We start from the raw sequence: 22,102 nt of genomic DNA on the forward strand, positions 1-22,102 counted from the left end.
ATTTTCCATCATCCAGTAGTTACATTCAGGAATATTGTTTGTGATCTGAACTGTGATGGTTTGATTCCACCACCCTTTGCCATCAGATTATCGTACTGAAGGTCTGTGTCCTCTGTGTGCGTGACTTGCAGAGTTGGTGCCAATGGAGCCATTTCTAGGCCACTCTGCTGGCAGTTTTCTGAATTGACTTAATTGGACAGGGAGTGCCAATCAACAGGAATATTCTCGTCAGAACTCTGTTTCCTCGTGATTTTTGGAAATGCATCTCAAATGGACATGTGCTCATGACCCTGAAAGGGGCTTGGGGCCCTTCTAGAAATGTAGCTCTAGACTGCAACAGTGCTCAGCTTTCTTCTGTTTAACCTTGAAATCAGTAGGTCGTTATCAAAGTATTCCCTGTTACTTTCAGCAAAACCTTGGATTTTCCCATTACTCTTTTAGCATAGTTATTTTGCCAAATTAAAAGCAAACTTAAAGAATGACTGAGTTTACCATTTTGAGATACCTTTTTCCCTTTAGCTTCACTGGATGAAACCAGAAGAAGAACATGCATATTTTTAAAAGGGAGGAAAACTTTATGGTAACAATTTCTTTGGGAATGATTAAGATTTAATGCGCAAGTTCTAAAATGCTCATAAAATGCAGTGAAATTTCTCTTCTTAACCATTAAAATGTAAAAAACAACCATGATTTTTTCATACATCTCCAGGGTTGTCACTGGACTGTAAAACAGGTGCTTTGTCAAGTCTTGGCTACGCACAGAAAGTGGCTCCAAGAATCTTAAAAACCAATACTAGACAACAGACAAACTGTAAATAACCTGCTGCTTCTGTTTCTCAGTGTAACTGAACTGTAACTCAAAAGAATTATGAATATATTTGTTAAATAAATAGAAAGTACATGCTACTAATATTCTTCTGTTTCTCCTGTTTCAAAAAATATAACAAATACATCAGTTATAGAGCATTATGCTGTAGTCTTGGTGATAGACTATCTCCAAACACCAAGCAGGACTGTGTGGCCTTCAGATATCCCCAATAACCAATGCTTTTATTATTTTCTGTGATTGAGAGAATCTGTGAATGATTCATGAGCCAAAGTCAAAGCTCAGGTGCTGGTGACTGCTGATGAAGATGCCTTCCAGAATGTCCCAGTTATTTGCACTCCTCCAGCTGCCTCTTGGCTTGAGCTAGGGTCAAGAGATTAGGATGCCCAACTTCATCTGGCATAAAGGATCATTGTATTAGTGAAAGTCCTCAAAACATGGGTTACAAAGGAGTAACAAACGGAGCTCAGCTGCAGATAAATAATTTCCCTCTCTGTGTGTGAGACTTAATAGTTCTGAGCTATTAAACATAGGAATAAATAAAGGCTTTGTCATATATCATCTACTCAGTAGTTATTAAACAACTACAAGTCCTGCCCCCTGTGAGAAATTCATTTCTATGGTGAAGTCCAGGGCAGGTCTCAGATTCCATCAAGCATTCTTTTACAAGATTACAAGTTCTGAATGGAGAGTAGCGTCTACATAACAAAGTATTTCAAAATATGGAACTGGCATTCTGGAAAATACACTGGTCATAAAAGAGTGATAAAGTTATACAGTCTGTTAATGTTGTTGATGCACTTTTTGGGAATGAGGAAATACAAGTTTGCACTAAGGAAAGAATCTGAAGTAAAACGTATGAAAGGACTGCAAAATTGTATGATAGACTGTAAATAATCATAGAACAAAATTACAATTGATGGACAATTAAATAGCATGTAATAGCTCAAAGCTAGCACTGTGACAAAGTAAAGCAGCTAAATTAGTGTATGCTCTTTAAAGTAGAAATTACTGCATTTAACCAACAATGATTTCACCTCCTAGATACTTTGATTTTATTTCCTGTGTTAATGCGGTGTGTTATTCTTAGTGGGTTCCATTATCTGGGAGCATGAGGCAAGACAGAAGCTTTTCACATTGACAAGCTCTTCTCTACAGAGATACTAATATATACTAAAGTATTGGTATATTTGATACCAGTGTGTGCTAGATGTTTGGCTTCAGGGAACATGTAGTCACATCACATTGTCTACAACAATGATTAGTTACTGACAGATCTTCTCTTGTTAGTTCTCATGAAAGACAGTCTTAAAAATTAAATATATATGTCCTTTATTACTTACCTCCTGTCTGTGAAACCCTCCTGTCCATCAGTCTATTTTTTAGTTTAAATATCACTCATACGTTATGTAAAATGAATGTCTCTTGCTGCCTTTGCTCCTAATCATATAGAGCAATGTACCCTTTGGTGTACAAATTGCTCATCGTTATTGCCTGCTGGAAGTTGGGCTCTGCCATCCTCCTGGCTACAGCCCGAGGGCTACAGAACATTTCCAGTAGATGGAGTTGATATGGCTGGGTGACTTCTGCTCTGCATCATAGCACTATTTGGGCTGTACTTTTCCCAGTCCATTAGCAAACAGCCCATGGCCTGTTCCTACCTGTCTCAAGACATTCCATATGCCAGATAGAAAAAGCATGGAACTATTGTACAGACACTGCTAGATACCCCCATTTGTCAAAGTATTTTTAGGTGACCTGTAGTAGTAAAAGCTTCTTTAGTTCTGTTTAGGCTGTGACATTTTTACTTCAGCACAGCTGCTTACATGTTTCATTCCTGTCTCAAGATTTGGCTCTGATGAGCTGTAGGTAAATATACACAAAGCTAGTATTTTAGGAACCTCACATGCTAGCCTGCTTGCTTGAGCATATGCAGAGTGTTATTCTCTAATTTTAGTTTAACTTCATAATTTCCTGATGTTCAAGGAAAATTGTGAGGAGCCATTCCATTATCATTTCAAAGACAAACTGTGTGATTTCCACCTCAGACATTAGAATCAAGAATAATTGTAGTTAAAACAAAGTCTACTGTATCAAAGAGACACGGTGTTCATTTGCTGAGACAGTCACCTGTTCCATAAATTTGCTTTGGCACTTATTTTGGAAAAGAAGTATTAAATACATTATGGAAAGGGTGCACGATTTTACCACCTTATTTGTGATTTTTTGTTTGCCATGGTGGAAAATACCTGTAAACTTTTCTGAAGTCTGATTCTGCATGTGACTGCAGCATTTTGACTCCTGCACTCTTGATTATTTCATTAGATAAATGAAATATTTTTATTGCCTGGCTCTTCATGCTCACATCAGGGCCCTATTTCGTTTTTCTCCTAAAACTTTTACTAATATTTCTCTTTTTTTTTTTTTCAGAAATGGCAGAAAGTTGGGTCTTTTTCACAGGATTCTTTTGTTTTCAATCTTTCTCAAGAAGACATGCAACTTTTGTCTTTGGTAAAATGAGTGGTTTGGTTCTGCTCCCAGCATCCATACCACGTCCCATTCCATTAATCTGATTTCTAAACTTGGGAAATTTTCATTGATTTTATAACCTTAAAGAACTTTCAAAAATCCTTCTCTCAGTGATGCTTGCATTTTTTTCCTAGATGCTGTGTAGTTTGCCTAGTGGTTAGATTTAAAAGTTGTACAGCATAGTGCTGTAGATGTTAGCTGCTAAGCAGAAGAAGAGGAACTGGAAGGTTATCTCCAGCACTAGCTCCAAGCTCGCTTGCTCTGACAGATCTGGAGAGAATTAAACTAATCCTTCTCTCCAAACCCTGTGTCTAGAGCCTGATGTCTGTAAAGGCATGTCTATGGAAGATGAGTTCTCTGTTAATGTTCTTAGAAGGAGACCTATGAATCAGGACATTTGGTATTTTGTATTTGTGCCACTCTAAAATAATACAAATCTAGGAAAAGAAAAAGTTTGGTTTTCTTTGAAATATGTAAATGCTCCACCTACTTTGTCAGCACAGCCACTCAGCATCCCCAGGATTAAGGTATTTATAGCCCATTATTTAGGCAAAAATTAAATATGTTTTATTTATATTTTAATATTCAGATATTTACAAAAGAATACCATGAACAAATAGGCACCAAGGTGGGATTCCCCCATTAGTATATGTAGGAAGAGTGCAACTTAAAATCTGTTTTAAAGCAGAGATATCTTGTAATGTATCATACAGACCAAAGCAACTTAGGTAATTTCAAAATAAAGATCAAATTGTGTTGATTGGTAGATAGTACATTCATCAAATCCATTCAGTCAACCCATAGTAACTACATTTCCTCACTAATGACAAATGTCTGTCCTTTACCTCTGCTTGTAGCTCTCTGTTACTTACAAGAATGGATTTATTCACTGTCATGCCTTCCAGTAAAATAGTAAGTTAAATCCAGACTCTGAGTTCAGTGTAAAATGCGTAAAAAATACTTTCAATATACAAAAGTTAGAACTAAGACCCTTTTGTTTTCTAAATATAGATTAATTGAATGAATAAATATAAAATACAGCTGAGATACCTAATTAGATGATAGAACCCATAAGCCATTGGCTATCATGAATCCATTTTAACAGCCTCATCAAAGAGAGATATATATTTCATTCCAGACATAGAAGCTGTCCATTTTTAAAAGCTTTTCATTAATTTATGTAACCAAACATCTGATCAGCTGCTGGATCAATAGCATTAATTCTAGTCCACTTAAAAATGTTTACAGGGAAGAGAGCTCAGGATTATTTTTTTCTAAGCAGTGGTTTTTGCTTTCAGTTACTTCACTGATTTCTGATTGCAGTTGTTTTGGTCTTTCAGATCAGTACCTGCATCTCATAAATGCTCATGCTGATTCTGGCATTACAGTGCTTTCTCTTATTGTGACATTTCACAGTATTCTTTCTATTTTAGTTGTCTAGTCATGGCCATTTCTTTTACCTAATCTCACTGCAAGGTCAGGAATTAAGCCCCCTATTTAGACAAGGCACTCAAGGTTTGGTCCCAGTCCTGTGTCATGGTAAACTTAGTTTACTTTAACTTGATCACTGATGACTTTAAAGATCCCAGTATTTATTATTTTCAATCAAATCTCAGTTTCTTGCAACAATAGTTCTGAAGTCCTGCCAAAAAATGTTCTTCATAGGTAATATGTATATGCATGCATTATATACATTAAGATACACTGCTCAGATCAAATACAGAATTTAAAATAAGTAACCATCCCTCTATAATTAAATTAAATCAGCAAGAAGAATAAAAATATTAACAAACAATATATTGATTAATGTTGTTATATTTATTTTAGGGAATTGCTCAGATAGGACACCTATCAAGTGTCTCTAAGCCTAATATACTACATTTTAAAAAATATATCCTTATGTAATAATATGGGCATATTTGACTGCCTGGTGAACAAGATTAGAAATACCTTCTTTCTTTGGTTAGTTATTTTCCAGTATTGAAGTCATGACTACTCAGTTTTTCTCACTTGTTTTCATTTAGAAGAAGAAGAATTTTATTTTTCCTTACTCAGGAAATTCTGAAAATTAAAGAACATATCTATCTTAATGTTCTGAGCAAAATGAGTTGGGAAGAGAACATCCTACCCTGAGGCTCAATAAGAACCAAATTTTGTGCATTCTAAGCAGTACTTGTTAACCTATATTAACTTAGTGTTTTTCAGAGCTGTTGTGACGTGCTATAAACAAGCAGTCAAATAGCAAGTTTTAAAGAGGGGAGACTGACAGCTGCCATTCATACCTTGAAAAGGAAAAATATTTTGCTCCTTGCCTTTGTTTTGGTAGCTTTTAAATAGGTCCACTAGGTGGTGCTTGAAATACAGGGGCAACTGGAAATCATTGTGACTAAGAAATATTAAATTATAACTCCTTAGTCTACTCTCCAACAGGAATATTCTTGGCAACAGGAATAAAATTGCTATCCAAATGCTTGGGCTCCTCCTTTTCCAGAACTGAGTTTTCTGTTTCAGAAGTAGAACTAGATGTTCACCATTGTGGAGATGTACTGCTCTCCGTTATAAATTTCAGTGGTTCTTCACCTTTGGTACCCTCAGAATAGATTGTTTTCCATTAGTATTTTTGGCATTTGAATAAAAAGTTTATGTCCAGACTCAAAGTGATTTGGATAAGTAGTTCTTTAAATACATTAAATAAATAAAGACAAATCTTGGCATTGCCTGACTGCTTGATCACTCAGAAGAGAAGTTTAGATTCCAGTAAGGAATGCAGGAAGACTGTTGTGATGTTATGGCACGTGGCCAGGGGAAGGGGCAGGAAGGCCCCTATGGCCAGTTATGCAGGTATGAGTTATGGACACTATTCCAATTTCCTTATGGAGACCGAGGCTTGTTTTCTCAAGTTATTCTTTAACCATGTGCTGTGCAATCACTCATCCTAATGTACATCAGCTTCTTCAGAGCTGTAAAAATAGTACAGCTGCCCCAGACTTCTTGGTCAGCTGTGCACCAGTCAGTTGCCCAATAATTCTCCTATCTTGCCATCTGACAATAAAAGATTCTGGCAAAATTATTTGTTCCTAACACAGCTTCCCTATTAAAGAGGGTGTTAGTCCTGTCAAACTGCTGTCCAGGGCCTCAATTGTAATTCTGAAGTCCCTCCAGCTTCCAGGAGATGCTGTGACACCTGTAGTCTTCAGGCCACTCCAGTTTCCTCCCCTTCCGCCTTGAAGGTGAAATTCTCGTGATCCAGGCCTCCTTTGGCATGTGGTTTTGAGGGAAGTGCCTTTCAAAAGGCATTCTCTTGTTACAGACTCCAGGAGAACAAACTCCTTTAGTTCGTACGGTAAGGGGAGGATAGATGGAGGGGAGGGAGGAAACACACTCAACTTGTGCCTATCCTTTCTCCTTGCCTGTGCACCTCAGGCAGGTGGCTGAGGACACTCACACCCCCTGTTCAAATCTTGCCCAAGGTGTAGGCTAGCAAAGGTGAGACCATGAGAGGGATCTGATTGATGGGGCAGGTCTAGGAGGGCTTCAGGTCTGGGGTGAGGGAGCTGAGGAACTGAAGAGGGGGAGCCCAGTGGGAAAATCAAGGTAAGACTGAGGGTGGGGCAGGAAGACTGAAAGGTGCTGCACTAGGAGTTATTGATGGTTAGGAAAATCAAATTAACCACTGGAATAGTTTAAGAGACCTAGGACAAATTTAGAGTTAGCCAAGCTTCTGTTATTCATAGAAAAATTGTTCAAAATTACTATGTGAAGGAAAAGCACGTGTGAATTGCCAATGGAAGAGAGAGGCTATTATTGAGGTCTCTAAAGGGTGCACATGTGAACCTGGAGAATTCAGACCTAATTACTGCTAAGTACACTGCAGTGAGATTTCATCTGTCATTTAGGTGTAGCAAAAAGTCTGATTTGCTCATGGTCAAAGCACAAAGGCCCTTTTCACTACAAGCGTGGGAAGCAGAGTAAGGTATACAAAATAGGATGATGTACATGGGAAGCTAAGCTTTCACCTTTATATGTTCACATCATGTCAAGTATTTTCCATGTTTAAAATATAGTCTATGAAGAAACAGCCTAAGGATATTGATCTTAAAGAAAATTAGCATTTGGATCCCTGGAAAGCTATAGAGAAGAAATTAATCAGAAACTCAACATTTTGTGAAAAGATAATTTACAGGACATGAAAAAATAGGTTTAATTATCTGCATTGCATCTTGGAATAAGATGATATCAATAATCTGAAATATGCAAATTAGAAAACGTTAGCGTAGCCCTTAATTAATATGAAGTTGATTGTTCAAAAGCTTCCTCCTTCTCATTTTGTTTGTTATTGTAGATCTGAAATGGATATACAAGTTTTATAAAGACACTATTTTCTTCAGTTTGTTGTAGCTGCTAAAGTTTAACACCAGTTTTAGTTTTGTACCATAGTGCTGTCTTTTCTAAAAATGCCAAACTGCCAAAAATCAAAGTCTTTCTTTTAAACCACAAGTCACATTTGGGTAGATCAGGCTGTAGATTTTCTTCTTTATTTAGCTTCTTTATTCACTTAATTTTGCGGTGGGTTTAAACAACTTAGTTCTTATTTTACTACTTCTGTTTCATTTTCTTGTGAGGGGGCTGATAAAATCTTTGTTGATGGCAACGTGAGTCTGCTGCATAGTCAGGGCCAGAAGGGCAGTTTGTTGTCTCAGCAGAGAGCCAAGAAAAGCCCTTGGGTGTTTGAGTCCTCAGAGTAAGGAGGGAGCTACTCTCTGTGCCAGTCTCAGGAGAGACCATGTTCAAGTCAAGGTGCAGAAGGAGCATCCTGTGATGTCTGTGCTTTAACATTGCACTTACTGCTATGACCTGTAATGTTATTTGAAGGGAAAGCATTCAGGCTCAAGAGCTGAAAACAGATCACTTTGGTAAGACCTCAGCTAGGAGCAGGAAAGAGTTAATTTCTGTTTCATTGACATAACGTTATCTAAATTTTCATTTTTTCAAAAAAGTGATTTAGTCATGATTTCTTGTAAAAAAATCTAAAAGCAATTAACTAAGTTTCAGGATCAAAACAAGACTGTATGGATATTTTAGTATTTAATGCTAAGGTAGGAAAAATGATGTTTTCTTCAGTTAGTTTGTAAATTTTCCAATGCACACTAACTGGAAATTTATTCAGGTTAAGTAAGGAATTTTTTCCCCTGCCATGTTCTGAAACTGCTGTTAGTTTTAAACCAGGTCACATTCATTTTCAGTGCAATTCCACATAAATGAGTGGTGTTGGTATTTTAGAAACATTTTCTGGGGTGATCTGTATGACAGAAAATGCTAAGTTCACAAAAGAGTCAGTCTGAGGACAGAACTGCAGAAATATGCCTTGATCGAAAGCCAGGCCACACAGCCTTTGCAAAGGGGAATAAAAGTGCTTTGTTTAGCTTTTTAAAAGCTAGAGAAATAGCAGGTAAAGATGTCCTAAAAGCATAGTCTGTACTTTTTAACCAGGCTCTCTCACAGAATGAAGATGATTAAAGAGGATGAATAATGGAGGTGTTTGCAATGAATTGAACATTGAATATGTAAGGAAAACAAACAAACAAACAAAAAGCTGGAGTCAATGACTGTTTCTCCAGATAAAAGGAAGTTAGTAACAGGCCATATCAAATATATTCATTAAGACCATATTACTTTTGTTTGGAAGCAAAACTTTTTACCCACTAAGCCTAAAAGGAGGTTAATATGAGATGGGAGTAACTGTTAGAAATCAAAGATGAGATACCTTACTGCTTTGCTACAGGACAGAGATGACTAATTACGGTTCTGAGATAGACTAGAGTATGTGATCTCTTTTGTGCTTGTATTGCCATCAGATATATATCAAATACCATTTATTTCTATGCAATTGGTCATGCTTTTTTAGGGTTATCACATCCACTTCTCATTCCAAACCATTTATCTGGCAACTAATATACTTCTATGGCATCCAGGCTTCCTCTGATGGATGATTAGCCAACAGCCTCACCCTCACATCCTAAGCCTTCTCTGCCTCCTCCTTTTTGCTGTGACAGACGTCATTTCTCTGGCTGTCATTTTGGCTATACCTGAACATTTGGGTCCTCTATGACTTCATCCCTAGATCATACCCCTTGTTTTTAAATATTTCATTCTGTATAATGTGTTCAGGATAGAATTCTCTTTGTCTACTTATAAATTGAATTTCATTCACTTTATGGTTGTCTCATTTATTGAGACCTTGTTCTGGTTTTGTCAAATTCAGTCTTGCCCTGCTCACACCCACCTACACGGCTGGTGTAAAGATTGGGTTTTTGTGCACATCTGAAAGTGTTAGTTCTCTGTGTTGCTGTATACTCCAGTTTATCTGTCACATCAAATCTAAGATGCTTATCCTCAAATCAAAACACTTTTTGCTGTGGCCCTTTAACTATGGCATCAGCTTTTCTTTAGCAATGAGTTAGAAACAGGTGCAGGCCAGCTTCTGCCTGACTGTTGGGAAAGCTCTTCAAAAGAAGTCTGCTGCTTTCAGCTCCTTCTTGAAACTGATATCTAGGCCATTTCTAGGCTTCTCTAGAATCAGGCTGCAGGCATGCAATAATTTAGGCTTCTGGTTTTGACCAGTGTGGTTCCACTGTTTTCTTGTTCTCTGTCTTTTTGTGTCTTTCTTATATATAGATAGGGTGCCCGAGGCCAGAGACCAACTCATTCTGCATCTGCACAGACCCTACGAGAACAGAGCAACATCAACCACAGTAGTAATATCATCAATGCATATTATTCATCTTGCATGGCTTTTTTGGAATCACGAGTATCTTTTGGGGTTAACCACATCATGGAACTACTTTTTAAGTCCTTCTGTGCCTTTTATCAAATTTCACTGATACAATACCAGGTTCCTCTGCCCGGAAGGCTGAAAGGACATTACAGGGAAGACTTATTTCATTGCCTAGGGACAGGTCTGTCCTCTGGCTACCTTCATGCACTAAAAGAAAGGAGAACATTGACAGAAGATAGAAATGGCTCATGTATGCTTCCTTCAATGGTGCTACTTTGAGATTATGAATATGATTACTATCAGCAATATAGAAAGCATTCTTTTCTATAGTTAACTTTTCCAGTTAAATTTACTGAAGAAACTAGAGAAAATCAAGAACAAAAATACCTAATTCATTTATTAACTTGTCTGAGTCAGTGAATACCCAGTGATTGCCCACCTGGATTGAAGTTTGTATCCCACTGAAGGACTCAAATATTGTTTCACTTGGCAGGCAAGGGTCTCAGTAAACAGGATTTCCCTGAAGGTAGCAAGAAATTATGATGCAACATGGTTATTTATTAGCTTTGGTTTTACTGTCAGGGAGATGGGCAAATAATACCCTAATGCTTAGATTTTAAGTGGGTCAAACTATTTACACTGCTTAGACTCTGCCCAACTTCTTTATAAGTTCCTAGAGATAAGCTTCTCAATAGACATAATTTTGAGCAGTCCTATATCCTCTTTTGATACTTTGTGCAAGTTTAAGCACTTTTGAAAATCAAGCCATTCATCTAGGTTTTGCAATAAAACTACCCAGAATCATTTTTTTGCAGAAAATATTTCTCATTTAAACTCAGAGCTTTCACAGAGAATTACCAAACTGCTTGTACAGAGATCTGCCAATTTGGATTGAATTTTTGTCCTGAAATGTCTAATGTTGACAGTCTAGTCACTGCAAGTACAGTATCTAAATATCCATCTGACATTTTAAATTCAAATACAAATATTTTGACACAGAATGCTCTCATAGGTTTTGGGGTTTACAGTATAAAATGAAGGCAAATTTTATAATCTTGAAATGTAGTAAATGGATGGTTGTCCTCTGGACAGATTTATTTACATTTGCTATAAATAAATTGTTATTTGAAAATCATACAGAAAAGTCCTTGTTCACAGTTTAAAGAAATAGCATTTTAAAGTTAATCAGCCTTTCTTTCAAAAAGCAACTTTCCAGTGAAAAAAAATATCTGAGAGTGAAATATTGGTCCCACTGATGAAACCTGCTTTCCATTTGACTAGGAGAAATTAATTTTGATAGTGAGGCATACCAGTCTTAGCTTTACAATGCCCAGCAGACAAAGGTGTTACATCTCGACTTCTCATCACTCTGCTTACTTCCATCTGCAATCCTTGCTGCAAATCGTTATCAGCCAGAATTTGCTCACACGTCCTGACAGTGTCAGTGTCTTATCTTCCACGACATATGGCTCTTTGCTGCACACCCTGCATGTGGAAGTAATGCAAACCAAATGAAGGCCTGCCTTGATTGTGCTGTTGCAACATTTCACTGGTGGCCTTCTCTGACTCACTGTATGTTCTAACTGGCTACAGAAAATGGAAGATCTCTTATCCAATATTTATTTTATTTACTTTTATAGCAACTTTTATATTTACTTTGTAGCAACATTGTTTCAATTTGACTGTTTGTCAGCAATCTAAAGCTTTGTTTCCCCAGTGACATTTTTACCAGGGTGTAAATTAGAACACCTAACATTGTGACTGTACATTTTTTAAAGGTTTTCAGGCATCGTCATTGCTTTTATGTAAGCTTTTTAAAATGGTAGACTCTTTAAAATCAGCACCAAAACTCCTATCATCTACTATTTTAAATACAGCAAGTGGGGTTAAGGCTAATCAATTGATACAGCAAATCCTATTACAGTCATTTAGACTAGATTTTAGTTGTTACTTAGGTTCCTAATTCTCCTTTAATCTGAGTTAAGATGAGGTAAATATATAAATTTACCACTCTGGATCTAGGAGCTTTTGAAAATCCCACACTCCAATATACAATCTACAGGTTTGTGTATGATTTAATTTATTCTCAAGGAAATAAATGGGCTCACACTGCCTGGCCCTCTCTCTGTCTGTCAGTCAGTCTCTGACCTGTCTCTCTCTCATAACTTTTAAACCCAACAGCTAATGTTGACTACAGACAGAAAGGCAAGGGCCCAAAGGCATTAAGTCCTTACAAAGTATAATGCTTGGAGAAAGGCGATCTGCAGCATGAATTCCACTGCCCTCGCCTCTCTCCTAGCCACACAGGCTCATGGGTCAGGCCATGTTGGTCATGGGCAGCACAGCACCACTGTCCCTGTCAGGCAGAGGATCTTACCTTGGCTCCAGGAACAACCCCCACAGAGAAGGCAGCAGGCTTCCACCATCTGCCAAGGATGGTGCAGGAACTTGAAACATTTGCCCACTGGAAACTAGGCCACATTGATTTCATCATCTAAGCCTGTCACTTGCAGTAGCCAACAATGGACAGTCGCTTCTCAACACAGCTTCTGGAAAAGTGCTCTTGAAAACCACACATCTCCTCTGAAATTACATCAACAGACTTTATTTCAAAGTAGTTGTTCTCTGGACCTCCACAACTTTGCTGTCTTGCAAAGCATAAAAAATTGACATGTTCCAGTGGCAGCAGCCATACTGAAGAGCTGACAGTGCCTACCCTACAGAAAGTTCTCCAGTCTAGACTGACTCTGTGACATACCACCAGATACAGACACATTATAATCCAATTCTAGTTCACACTGGATAGTATTTCTAATCTCCCAGGTTTACCTCACCATGATCCCAGGTGATCAGCAAAAAGCATGGGTACGATTTCAGGAAGAACAGAAATTTATCCACAGCCTGGGTTCCAACATGACGTCTCCCACTTTTGTAAATAAAATATTGATGCCCAGGCCCGTGAAGCTTATGCCATCAAGACAGTGGACAATGCTTTTACATGCTAATAAAAGTACATTAGGAAATTCAGTGGAGATGATTGATTGGCCCTCAGCTGGAAACAGAGAAGCTGCTGTTAAATGAAATTAAGTTGTCAATGACTCATCTTGAAGTTTTCTATGTGTTAAGACAATACAAACTGGAGGCAGCATAGACTTGTTTTTAATTCAGTATGTGAAAGGAAAATTATGATAGCAGAGTAGGAGGAAGAGATGAGAGTTAAGGAACCTACACAAGTCTTTTCTCTCCTTATATATAGTGTGATGCATATTGTCACAGCCATGTGGCAGGGCTGGGTCTGCAGAGTACCTACTGCTTTCAGAACATGCTCAGACTTCGAGGTGATGTCCATAAACCTGGCAGTGAATAAGCATCACTTCTGCAACCTGTTTGGTGTAGATGATTCATACTCTTGCTACAGCAAGACAGCAGGATCAACATCTTCGTAACTCAGTCAGTCCTTGAGTGACTCTGCCAGTTCCTGGCCTTGAATGTTTTTCATTATCTCATCATCCACCGAGGATTGCAGTGTCATTACAGAGCATTTACAGAGCAAAGTATGTTTAATTTAGGTAGAAGCTTGGGCTGTGCTTATATTATACACATTTTAAAAATTATTTTTACACCAAGATGGTTTTGCAAATAGTCTATTGTGTAAAATGAAAGACTAGTTATCTGCCATGTACCTACCATCAACTGTCTGCTGAGATTGCTGAATTATACTACAGAGTAAGTCTTTCAAAATCTGTTACTAAGTCGCTGAGTCACCAGCAACTTGCTACACAGTATGTTACAAGCTCTTGGTCCAGTACAATAGAAAAAGGTTTGACGTGGTTTCAAGCAATGCTATCAGCACCAGTGAGTGGACAGACAACAGGAGGATGGGTGATGGAGAAATTCAGACAAAAAATCAGAAAGTATACACTGCAACCAGACCTCCCACACTTTGGGGTTTCAGTGAAAGGCTGATATCTCTGCTGAAGTATTCCTACAGAATGGATTCAGAGAAGGGTGACAACGATTTACACTCCTTTCTGCTGTACAAAATGGTCACCCTTCAGATACAGTTGTGAGCTCTCAATTCAATTTTGCTTAGCTTGAAAGATTTCTTTAACAACAACATTCCAGTTCCAAAGTACTTTACATGAACAGATTCCTATGACAAGCTTGGAGTCCTACTGATATGTCTGTCTACTCTGGATTTCACTGGAAGTTTGCATTGGTACAAGAGTTTGCTTGTACAGGACCATTGGTTTGGAAGGATTTTAGATTTTTTTTTTATCTGTACATTTATCTGTACATAAATACCAGAGTGATAGATAATATTTTTTTGGAATGTAATGTCTCTCTAGCTAATAAATGTTTTTGTAATTCACACCAAACGCCTCTTCACCCTGTAATATGTGATAATCTTGAAGAATTAATGCTTGTATTCTATTGAGAGTGTAGGGTTACTTTGCTTTAGCTGGTGTGCACTCCTTTGACTAGATAGGCAAGAGGAAAGAGCAAGCTGTTTGGCACGATAGATCAACTCTCCCAATAATTATCTTGATTTCCTGACTCACAAGTCTGAATTCAAATGTATAAATGTGAATTCTTCGTAAAAAAATCAAAGACCTGAAAATTAAACATTCCATGATGTTCCATGTTCTCTGCACAAGTTTAAGCAAGTTAACTAGAACTTCATTTATAGAGATGCTAATCTCTTGCAATCACCAGTGGCTGGAATTAGGTGTTCAGCATTTATGCAAATTAAACTCTTAATCTTGATCCTAATGAAACTTGTATATTAATAATAAGTGCATGTGCATGAAATACAAGGTCTTCTATTTATCCATATCATTCACAGAAAAAACATACAACTACTATTGTAGGGTTGCTACTCAAAATCCTTCTACAGTTTTTATAGAATCTTGTAAAAGAAAGACGCACAAGTACTTGTGTATGTTGTAGTCAATCGAAGATAGTTGTTTGACACTTCTTGAGCACTTGTTACAGATTTGTTAAAGTATTATCTGGGTTTTACTCAGATGTAAATATTCTCTTGAAGGACTGCAATTTCCAGCTATCTGTTAAAAGTCTGTCTGTCACAGGAATATGCCAAAAGGAAACATCAAAGAGCTGCTGTCACAGTTTCAAGTCTTTTTTATAAGAGTAATCATCCTGGTCCAAGGACACAAACAAGGCAAAGTTTACAAACAGGTGTAATTTATTTAGACAGAGCTTTCAGACACTTGAGCTCTTTTCCAGATGTAATTAAACAAAACAAAAACTTTACCTACAAGCTTACAACAGGTCTTAATTGCTCTGGTGAAGGGTCAAGTATACAGCATGTTGGTGCCTCTGAAATAAGCCTTGGTGATATCACATCTTCATTGTCAGAGAGAGGAGTTCTCATTAGTCTTACAAATACAGCCTCATCTGCAGAATTTTTAACAAAACCCTCAAATTTACAGATATTTTTGTAACTCAGTCCTGAGGGAAATCACTGAAGTTGCTTGTATAACTAACTTAGTTCAAATATGAAGCCAAAATCACAATATGAATTTTGTAGAAAAGTCGGTTAGAAGCTATAAGTTGCTCAGCTGATCAATCTGATGAAAAGTATCTGTATTTTCTTGCCCTTTTTGTTTTAACAGATGAAGCATCAAATTGGAAGAATTCTGAGATGGCAAAAGTAAGTGCTCAAAAATTATGAAGTTTAAAATCAGTATATGAACTTTCTGTGATATTGCTTTGTTTGTCCTAACACCCATGGTTAGGTTACACATTTGCATGCAGATCTTTCCCGTGGAAGCTCTGTCCAGAAACAAAAGGAGTGTTTTTTTAAACTGTTGTTAGTGTCCCCTCCACATTCTGTTCTCTCTGTTTCTTGCTGTATTTCCAGTTTGCTTTTCCTTCTTGATCCAGGGTAAGTCCACACTTCCTCACATCTCCTTCCCCAGATGTCCCCATCTAAATACTCTTGACTGCACACCCATTGCCCAGTTTTTAAACTTTCCTCCAATACTTTCTCCTTGCAAGCTTGTATTCCCTATTCAGTCCCTCGAGTTGTTTGATTTTTCTGGTTTTGTTTGTTTGTTTATTTGTTGCAAAAAAAACCCCTCCTCCCACTCTTTACCCACCTGCATTTAGCTACGCAGATTTGGGGGTTTTTTACATTTGTAAAACTGAGGAGGATACCTGTAGACATTTAAGCAGTGTATAAGAGTCTGATCAAGAAGTATTAACTGTAGAAAGTGAGAAAAAGCAAAAGTAATCTGGAACAAAACTCTGTAAATCTTTTTACTAGGCCTAAGTATGCCTTATTAATTGTATGTTAAATGAAATAAGGCTTTTAGCCTAAGTAGGCCAGAGAGATCTCAAAGGAAACCTAATACAAGGAAAAGATTACACTAAAAATACTAATAACAGCAACAAACTCTTTACTTTTCATAATCGAACTCACTGCTGGGCAGCAAAGTTGGACTAAGGCTGAATTCAATTTCACCACCTTTTCTCCTGGCAGAGTGAATATATTTTCAATACTGCACATCCATATTGAGGATGAGGTGCTCCAAGGCAGCTCTGCACCAGCAGCGATCCCCACTTTACTCCTCATTTATCAACTGCAATGAAGTTGCAGCTTTTTGCGATTTAGTATCTAAAGATGAATTATTTTCTCCAAAAGGGGAGGCCACCACCCTTAGCCCGTCCCAGGGGTCCGGGATGACCCTCCTGCGGTGGGCGCTGCGGGTACCAGCGCCGGGGTCCCCCTGCCCCTCGCCCTCCAGAGGCAGCAGGTACAGCTCACTTTTGGGGCTGGAAGCGAATATCAGGAGACGGGCTTAAAGCGTAAAAAGCTAAAAACCGGTCAAGTACGTAGAGGTGGAAACAGCAGCTCCAGGAGAGGAGCACCTGCCCGCTGCTCGCCCGGGGCGCTGAGGGGTTAAGGCGCTCCGGGGGCGGGCGCAGCCGGCCGGCCCCGCCGCGCCGCGGCTCTCAATGGGAGCGGCGGGCCGGGCTGAGCTCGGCCGTGCCGCGGCGATGTCGCAGGGTCCGCCGGGCGCGGGGCAGCTCAATGACCTGCCCGACCACTCTCCGCGGGTGCGCGGTGCCGTGTCCGAGCTGCGGCGGCGGGCGGAGGCAGAGCCCGGCCAGCACTGGCCGCAGCCCCTCTCCGATGCTTTCCTGGTGCGGTTCCTGCGCGCCCGGGATTTCCAGCTGGACCTGGCCTGGAGGGTGAGGAGCGGGGGCAGAGGGGCGGCGGCAGGTCCCGGTGCCCGCGGAGCCCCGCGCTGGCCGCGGCCAGCCCCGGGCCGGGCCGGGGGCTCTGCGGGACGGCCGGGGGGCGCCGGTGCCCTGCGCAGCCTGGGTCGGGCGAGGCCGAGCGGGGAGCTCCGCGGGGAAACTCACGGCTCGCCACGAGTGTCTGCGGCGTGGCACCGAACCGAGGGGCGCCGCCGGGTACCGATGTGGTAACAGAAAGGCTGTGGGAAGCGTGCTGCAGCCGCTCGCCTGTACAGTAGGTGTGGTAAGGTCACAGCTCCGATTAGGAAACGCTATCCTTCAAAGGACACCCTTGTGAGGATTATCAGGCTCAGGTTACTAGTAGCCGGACTAGTTTCGCTATAGACTTATAATTATCTAAAACTATGTGTAAAAACTTCTTTTTGCTGGGAGTTTAGTCATTTACATCACTCCTTGCAGGCTTTGGTAACTCGTGGTACTTTCTGGGCTCTCTGTATGCCTTTTTGCCACAGCATGCATAGTTTTAATATCCAAAGGCACAGATTGTTATCTGTTTATTTATTTTTTTTTTTTTTAATGGAAGATTGACAGCTATTAAACCTTTGGAACAGAAGAAAGTATTTCCAAATCCTCCCAGGGCAAACGCATTGATTCACATGTGCCAACTGAAAGCTGTGTTTCCATGGAATTTTATGTTGATTACACAGGATTGCCCAACAAACATCACCTATTATTTTCTGACTTCTCTGGACTGTAGATTTTCCAAGTTTACTTGCCATAAGAGAAAATTGTTTGTGTTCGGATGTATTGCAGGATCAAGGGAGCTAAAAAAGGAAACTGAGAAATTGAATGAGTCCTGTAATCATAAATAGCTTTAAAAATGGTATTTTTGTTCTTTTCATTTGACTCATGAGATTTGCATCATAGCTTTAAACCTTTCCTCCTCATCAGAAGAACCATGGAGTCAAGTCAGATTCCTTTAGGTTTTATGTATCTTACTTTTACTTGAAGTTCGTGAGATTGTTTTTATCAAAGCTGTGCACTAACAATTGTAGGACCATACCTTTTTTTTTTTCTTTCCCAACAAAAGCCATTTCATTTTCTTGTGTTTCTTGGTTCCAAAATGCAGGGCTTAATGAGGACACATGGACTCCTGAATACCCACTCCTAATTGCATTTCAATTGGTTGTTACTGGTAATCCTATAGACTGGACAGTGGCACTTCTGAATTTGGCCCATATGGTTTTGCACTTTGAAGGGATTGTAAGGTATATTGTATGTAGGATTAATTTTTGGGAGTGTGGAATCTAGACTAGGTTTAGAGATGGGAGTCTGTGAAGTAACAAATTTCCTATGCTCCTCTTGAGAATCAGCCCTCTACACTGGGGACCTGCTTTGAAAAACTTATCTTTTTAAAACATCTTTAGATTATCTGAACCTCCACAGGCTGCTAAGTTTCTGATTTTCAAACCTTCCTTTGAATTAAGAGATTCTGATGTTCGAAACCAACCTGTGTTTAATGTTTCTATCTGGAATTTCAGTTCTCCAAGTGCTGTAGCCACTTGCACTTAATCTTCTACATTCCAGCTGACATAATTTCCTAGAATACCTCTCTTACAGTCTGGGAAGAATAACAGAAGCACTTTTTTTATTATTATTATTATTCCCACAGTATTGCAATTGGTATATCAAAGCCAAAGACAATTATTGTGCAAAAATCTGTTGTGGTCATAAGTTGTATATTCACCTAACTGAGATGTGACTTCATGCAGAAGTTAGTACTTCATCCTAGACAGAGCCCTCCTGCCATCGGTCCAGAGGCTCATGCTCTTCCCTCTTGTCCTGATTTGGTGTTGCCTCTTGGTTTGGCGTTCAGGCTGACAAGATTCTTTTTGCCCACTGGGCTTCCATGTCCTGCTGCATAGTATTTGCAGAACAGCTAAGGGATAATCAAAGTTCATGGTCCTGTCAATGCATATAAGCAAAGGTTGTTCAGCATTTTAGTACAAGCTTATACTTAGCCTTAACTATGAATCAAGAGACTGGCAACTGACCAGACCTATTTATTGATGAATTTCTGGTTAATAATTGACACAGATTTATCTGATGTCAGTTATCAACATTTGGAAATGCTTCAGAAAAGAATAATCAGGTAGATTGTGTCAAGACATTCCATTTCTAAATCTTTTATGGTGACTCATAACAGCATTTTTTCATGTTTTTCCAGTGGCAATTCCAGACTTGCTTTTAACTACTGATATATTGATACCTCTCAGGCTAGAAGAAAATCTGGCACTCTAACAGGTATCTGGAATTGAAGGACTTAAAGACAAGAGAAAACTGGCTTAATTTCTTGAAGGCAGTGATTATTCAGTTAAGCTAAGTAACAGACTATTCTCACAGAATTAGCTGAGTTGGAAGGGACCCACAAGGATCCTTGAGTCCAGCTCCTGGCTCTGCACAGCACATCCCCAAAAGTCACACCATGTGTCGGAGACCACTGTCCAAAAGCATCTTGAACTCTGTCAGGCTGGTGCTGTGACCACTTCCCTGGGGAGCCTGTTACAGTGCTCAACAACCCCTTTTTCTAATACCCAACCTAAACCTCCTCTGACACAACTTCAGGCTATTCCCTCTTGTTTTGTCAGAGGTCACCACAGAGATCAGTGTCTGCCCCTTTCTGAATATATCAGCTATGTGTGTATGTTTGACTTTGTTGTTATCACCAAAAAACACTGTCACTTGGATTCACTCGTGATATGTGAAATCTGGAGAACTAGCATCTCCTTTTGGACATAAATGTTTCTTCCTGTGAAAGAAATCGGATCTGTGACCTTTATTATGCATTATATCCTAAAACCTTGTGTAGGACTGCCTCTCAGTGACTTTGGAATGCTGTCTTTTTGTACCTGAAATAGATTATACTCTGGGGAACAGAAGGAAAATGTTTGGCAGTGAAACTTTATGCAAAGGGTTTTCATAACATACTATTGTAAGCATCACTTTTGTGGCACTGAAAACTCTCCAGATATCTAGGATTCTTTTTGGAGTTCTGGTGGATACCAAGGTATGTAGCCAGACTTTGGTTTTGCTCTGCATTCAACTTATGGAGGAATGAGAATTTCCTAGGGTATTATACTTCAAGTAAGTTGCTTAGGGTGACTATGTTGAACAAGAATTGTTTTCTGTACTCTCAAACACACTGCTGAGTCTCAGGCATTATCTCTGAGGATCTTCACATCATTCAAACTTAAATGCTAAGTTGAAATCAGTTACTTGGCTGCTTTTCTTCCATCAATACCAAGGAATTCCTTGAAAAGGATGGAAGAGCCTTTATTAGCTCTCTGAGCTGACTCTTTGGGAAACACAAATCACTCAGCCAGGCTCTCATTTGTGCTAAGCTAGCATGTGCCACTCTTTTTTTCCAGTGACAAAAAGGTAATACATGAGGAATCAGGAAAGTTCTGTGTCTCTATAAAATATTTTAAATTCTTTGTGTGTGTATACTGTATGTTTAAATTCTGGGTACATTTGTACACACAGATATATATAAAGAAGTATAAAATACATATGCACAAAGGTTTATATTACGAAATTTGAACTGTGGTTTCTCCTGCAAAGAATGCCAGCAGAAAACATTTTTTCCCAAGCATTGCGTGGATTGATACAACTTCTGACACAACAGAGGCCTAATTCTGCCTATCATGGACATTTATCTCAATAAATAGTAATAATCAAGAAAAATATTATTGTTTTATATATATACATGCATTAGTTTCTCTAACAAGCACAATGTTTTCTAGTTCTTTTGCTTCTAAGTAAAGTACTAAGTTCACTTTGGTTTGTAGGACATGAATCTTGGTTTAATTTGTAACTTTGTAATCTCTAATGTTCAGAAATCTGGAACTATCCCCAACAGACATCAGAGAAAAAAACCTCTTAATTAATGCTTAACTCCAGACACTGGAGTTTTTCATCCAGCTTTTCCCCGCTTTATCAAGTTATCTTGCATCTATTTTCAGATGCTGAGCAGATGCTAAGTAGGTTATTGTTTGTAAACACAGATAATTATACATTGAGATGTTTTTCTTGTTACGTGTGTGAGCCATTTTTTATACTGGGTAATGAATGCATCTGTTTTCCTGAGATTAGATTGTTTCATCTATAACCAAACTGATTGTTACGTTTTTCCCTGCTGAAAAAAAATAATACTTGAAAAAATTTTTGCATGAATTTCTGTGCTTAAATAGTGTAAAACTAGAAAACCTCTAAACCACTGCTACTATTTTAATTCCTTTAAACGTTTAAGGATTACTCTTTTAAGTGGCTGTGTGAGACTTGATTATGTCCGGCTGTAAGAAAGGGTTTGCCTACATAAATAAAAACGTACAGAATACCTGCCAATAGCTGTAGATTCTGTGGAAGATTCTCTAATGCTAATCTTTACTGCAGATCTAAATCATTATAGGTAATTAGATTAGTTTTTCAAAATCTGAGAACTCTTCAGCACTTCGTGATTTTCTTGCCAAGGGAAGTATGTTTTAGGCTTAGCCAAGTTATGTGTCTGAAAGGTGCATCACTTACTTGTGTCATGGAAAGTGTCAGAAGAATTCTAACAGGTATTTACTTTTTAATGGTGTGCTAATAGGTTAACTGTGCCTTCTGTAAGGATCTTGAGTGCACTGCAAGCTGAAAACACCACTCTCTTTCTTCTAAAGTCCAAGAACTTAAATCCTTGTTGTTTC

General features: G+C 38.8%; 1 protein-coding gene across 2 annotated transcripts in view; it reads left to right on the forward strand.

The window, feature by feature from the left end:
• Window positions 1-22,102, forward strand: part of TTPA (alpha tocopherol transfer protein) — a 38,179-nt gene that overhangs the window by 3,733 nt on the left and 12,344 nt on the right. Inside the window, exon 2 of one of the 2 annotated variants that reach the window (XM_063393363.1) lies at window positions 15,767-15,804. In XM_063393363.1, the coding sequence (XP_063249433.1) occupies window positions 15,767-15,804 (38 nt within the window). Of the gene's footprint in view, window positions 1-15,766; window positions 15,805-16,364; window positions 17,349-22,102 lie in introns of those variants that run through there. The other variant, XM_063393372.1, reaches the window with a different exon arrangement.

This window comes from Prinia subflava, chromosome 1 (genome assembly GCF_021018805.1).
Source record: "Prinia subflava isolate CZ2003 ecotype Zambia chromosome 1, Cam_Psub_1.2, whole genome shotgun sequence".
Lineage (NCBI taxonomy): Eukaryota > Metazoa > Chordata > Aves > Passeriformes > Cisticolidae > Prinia > Prinia subflava.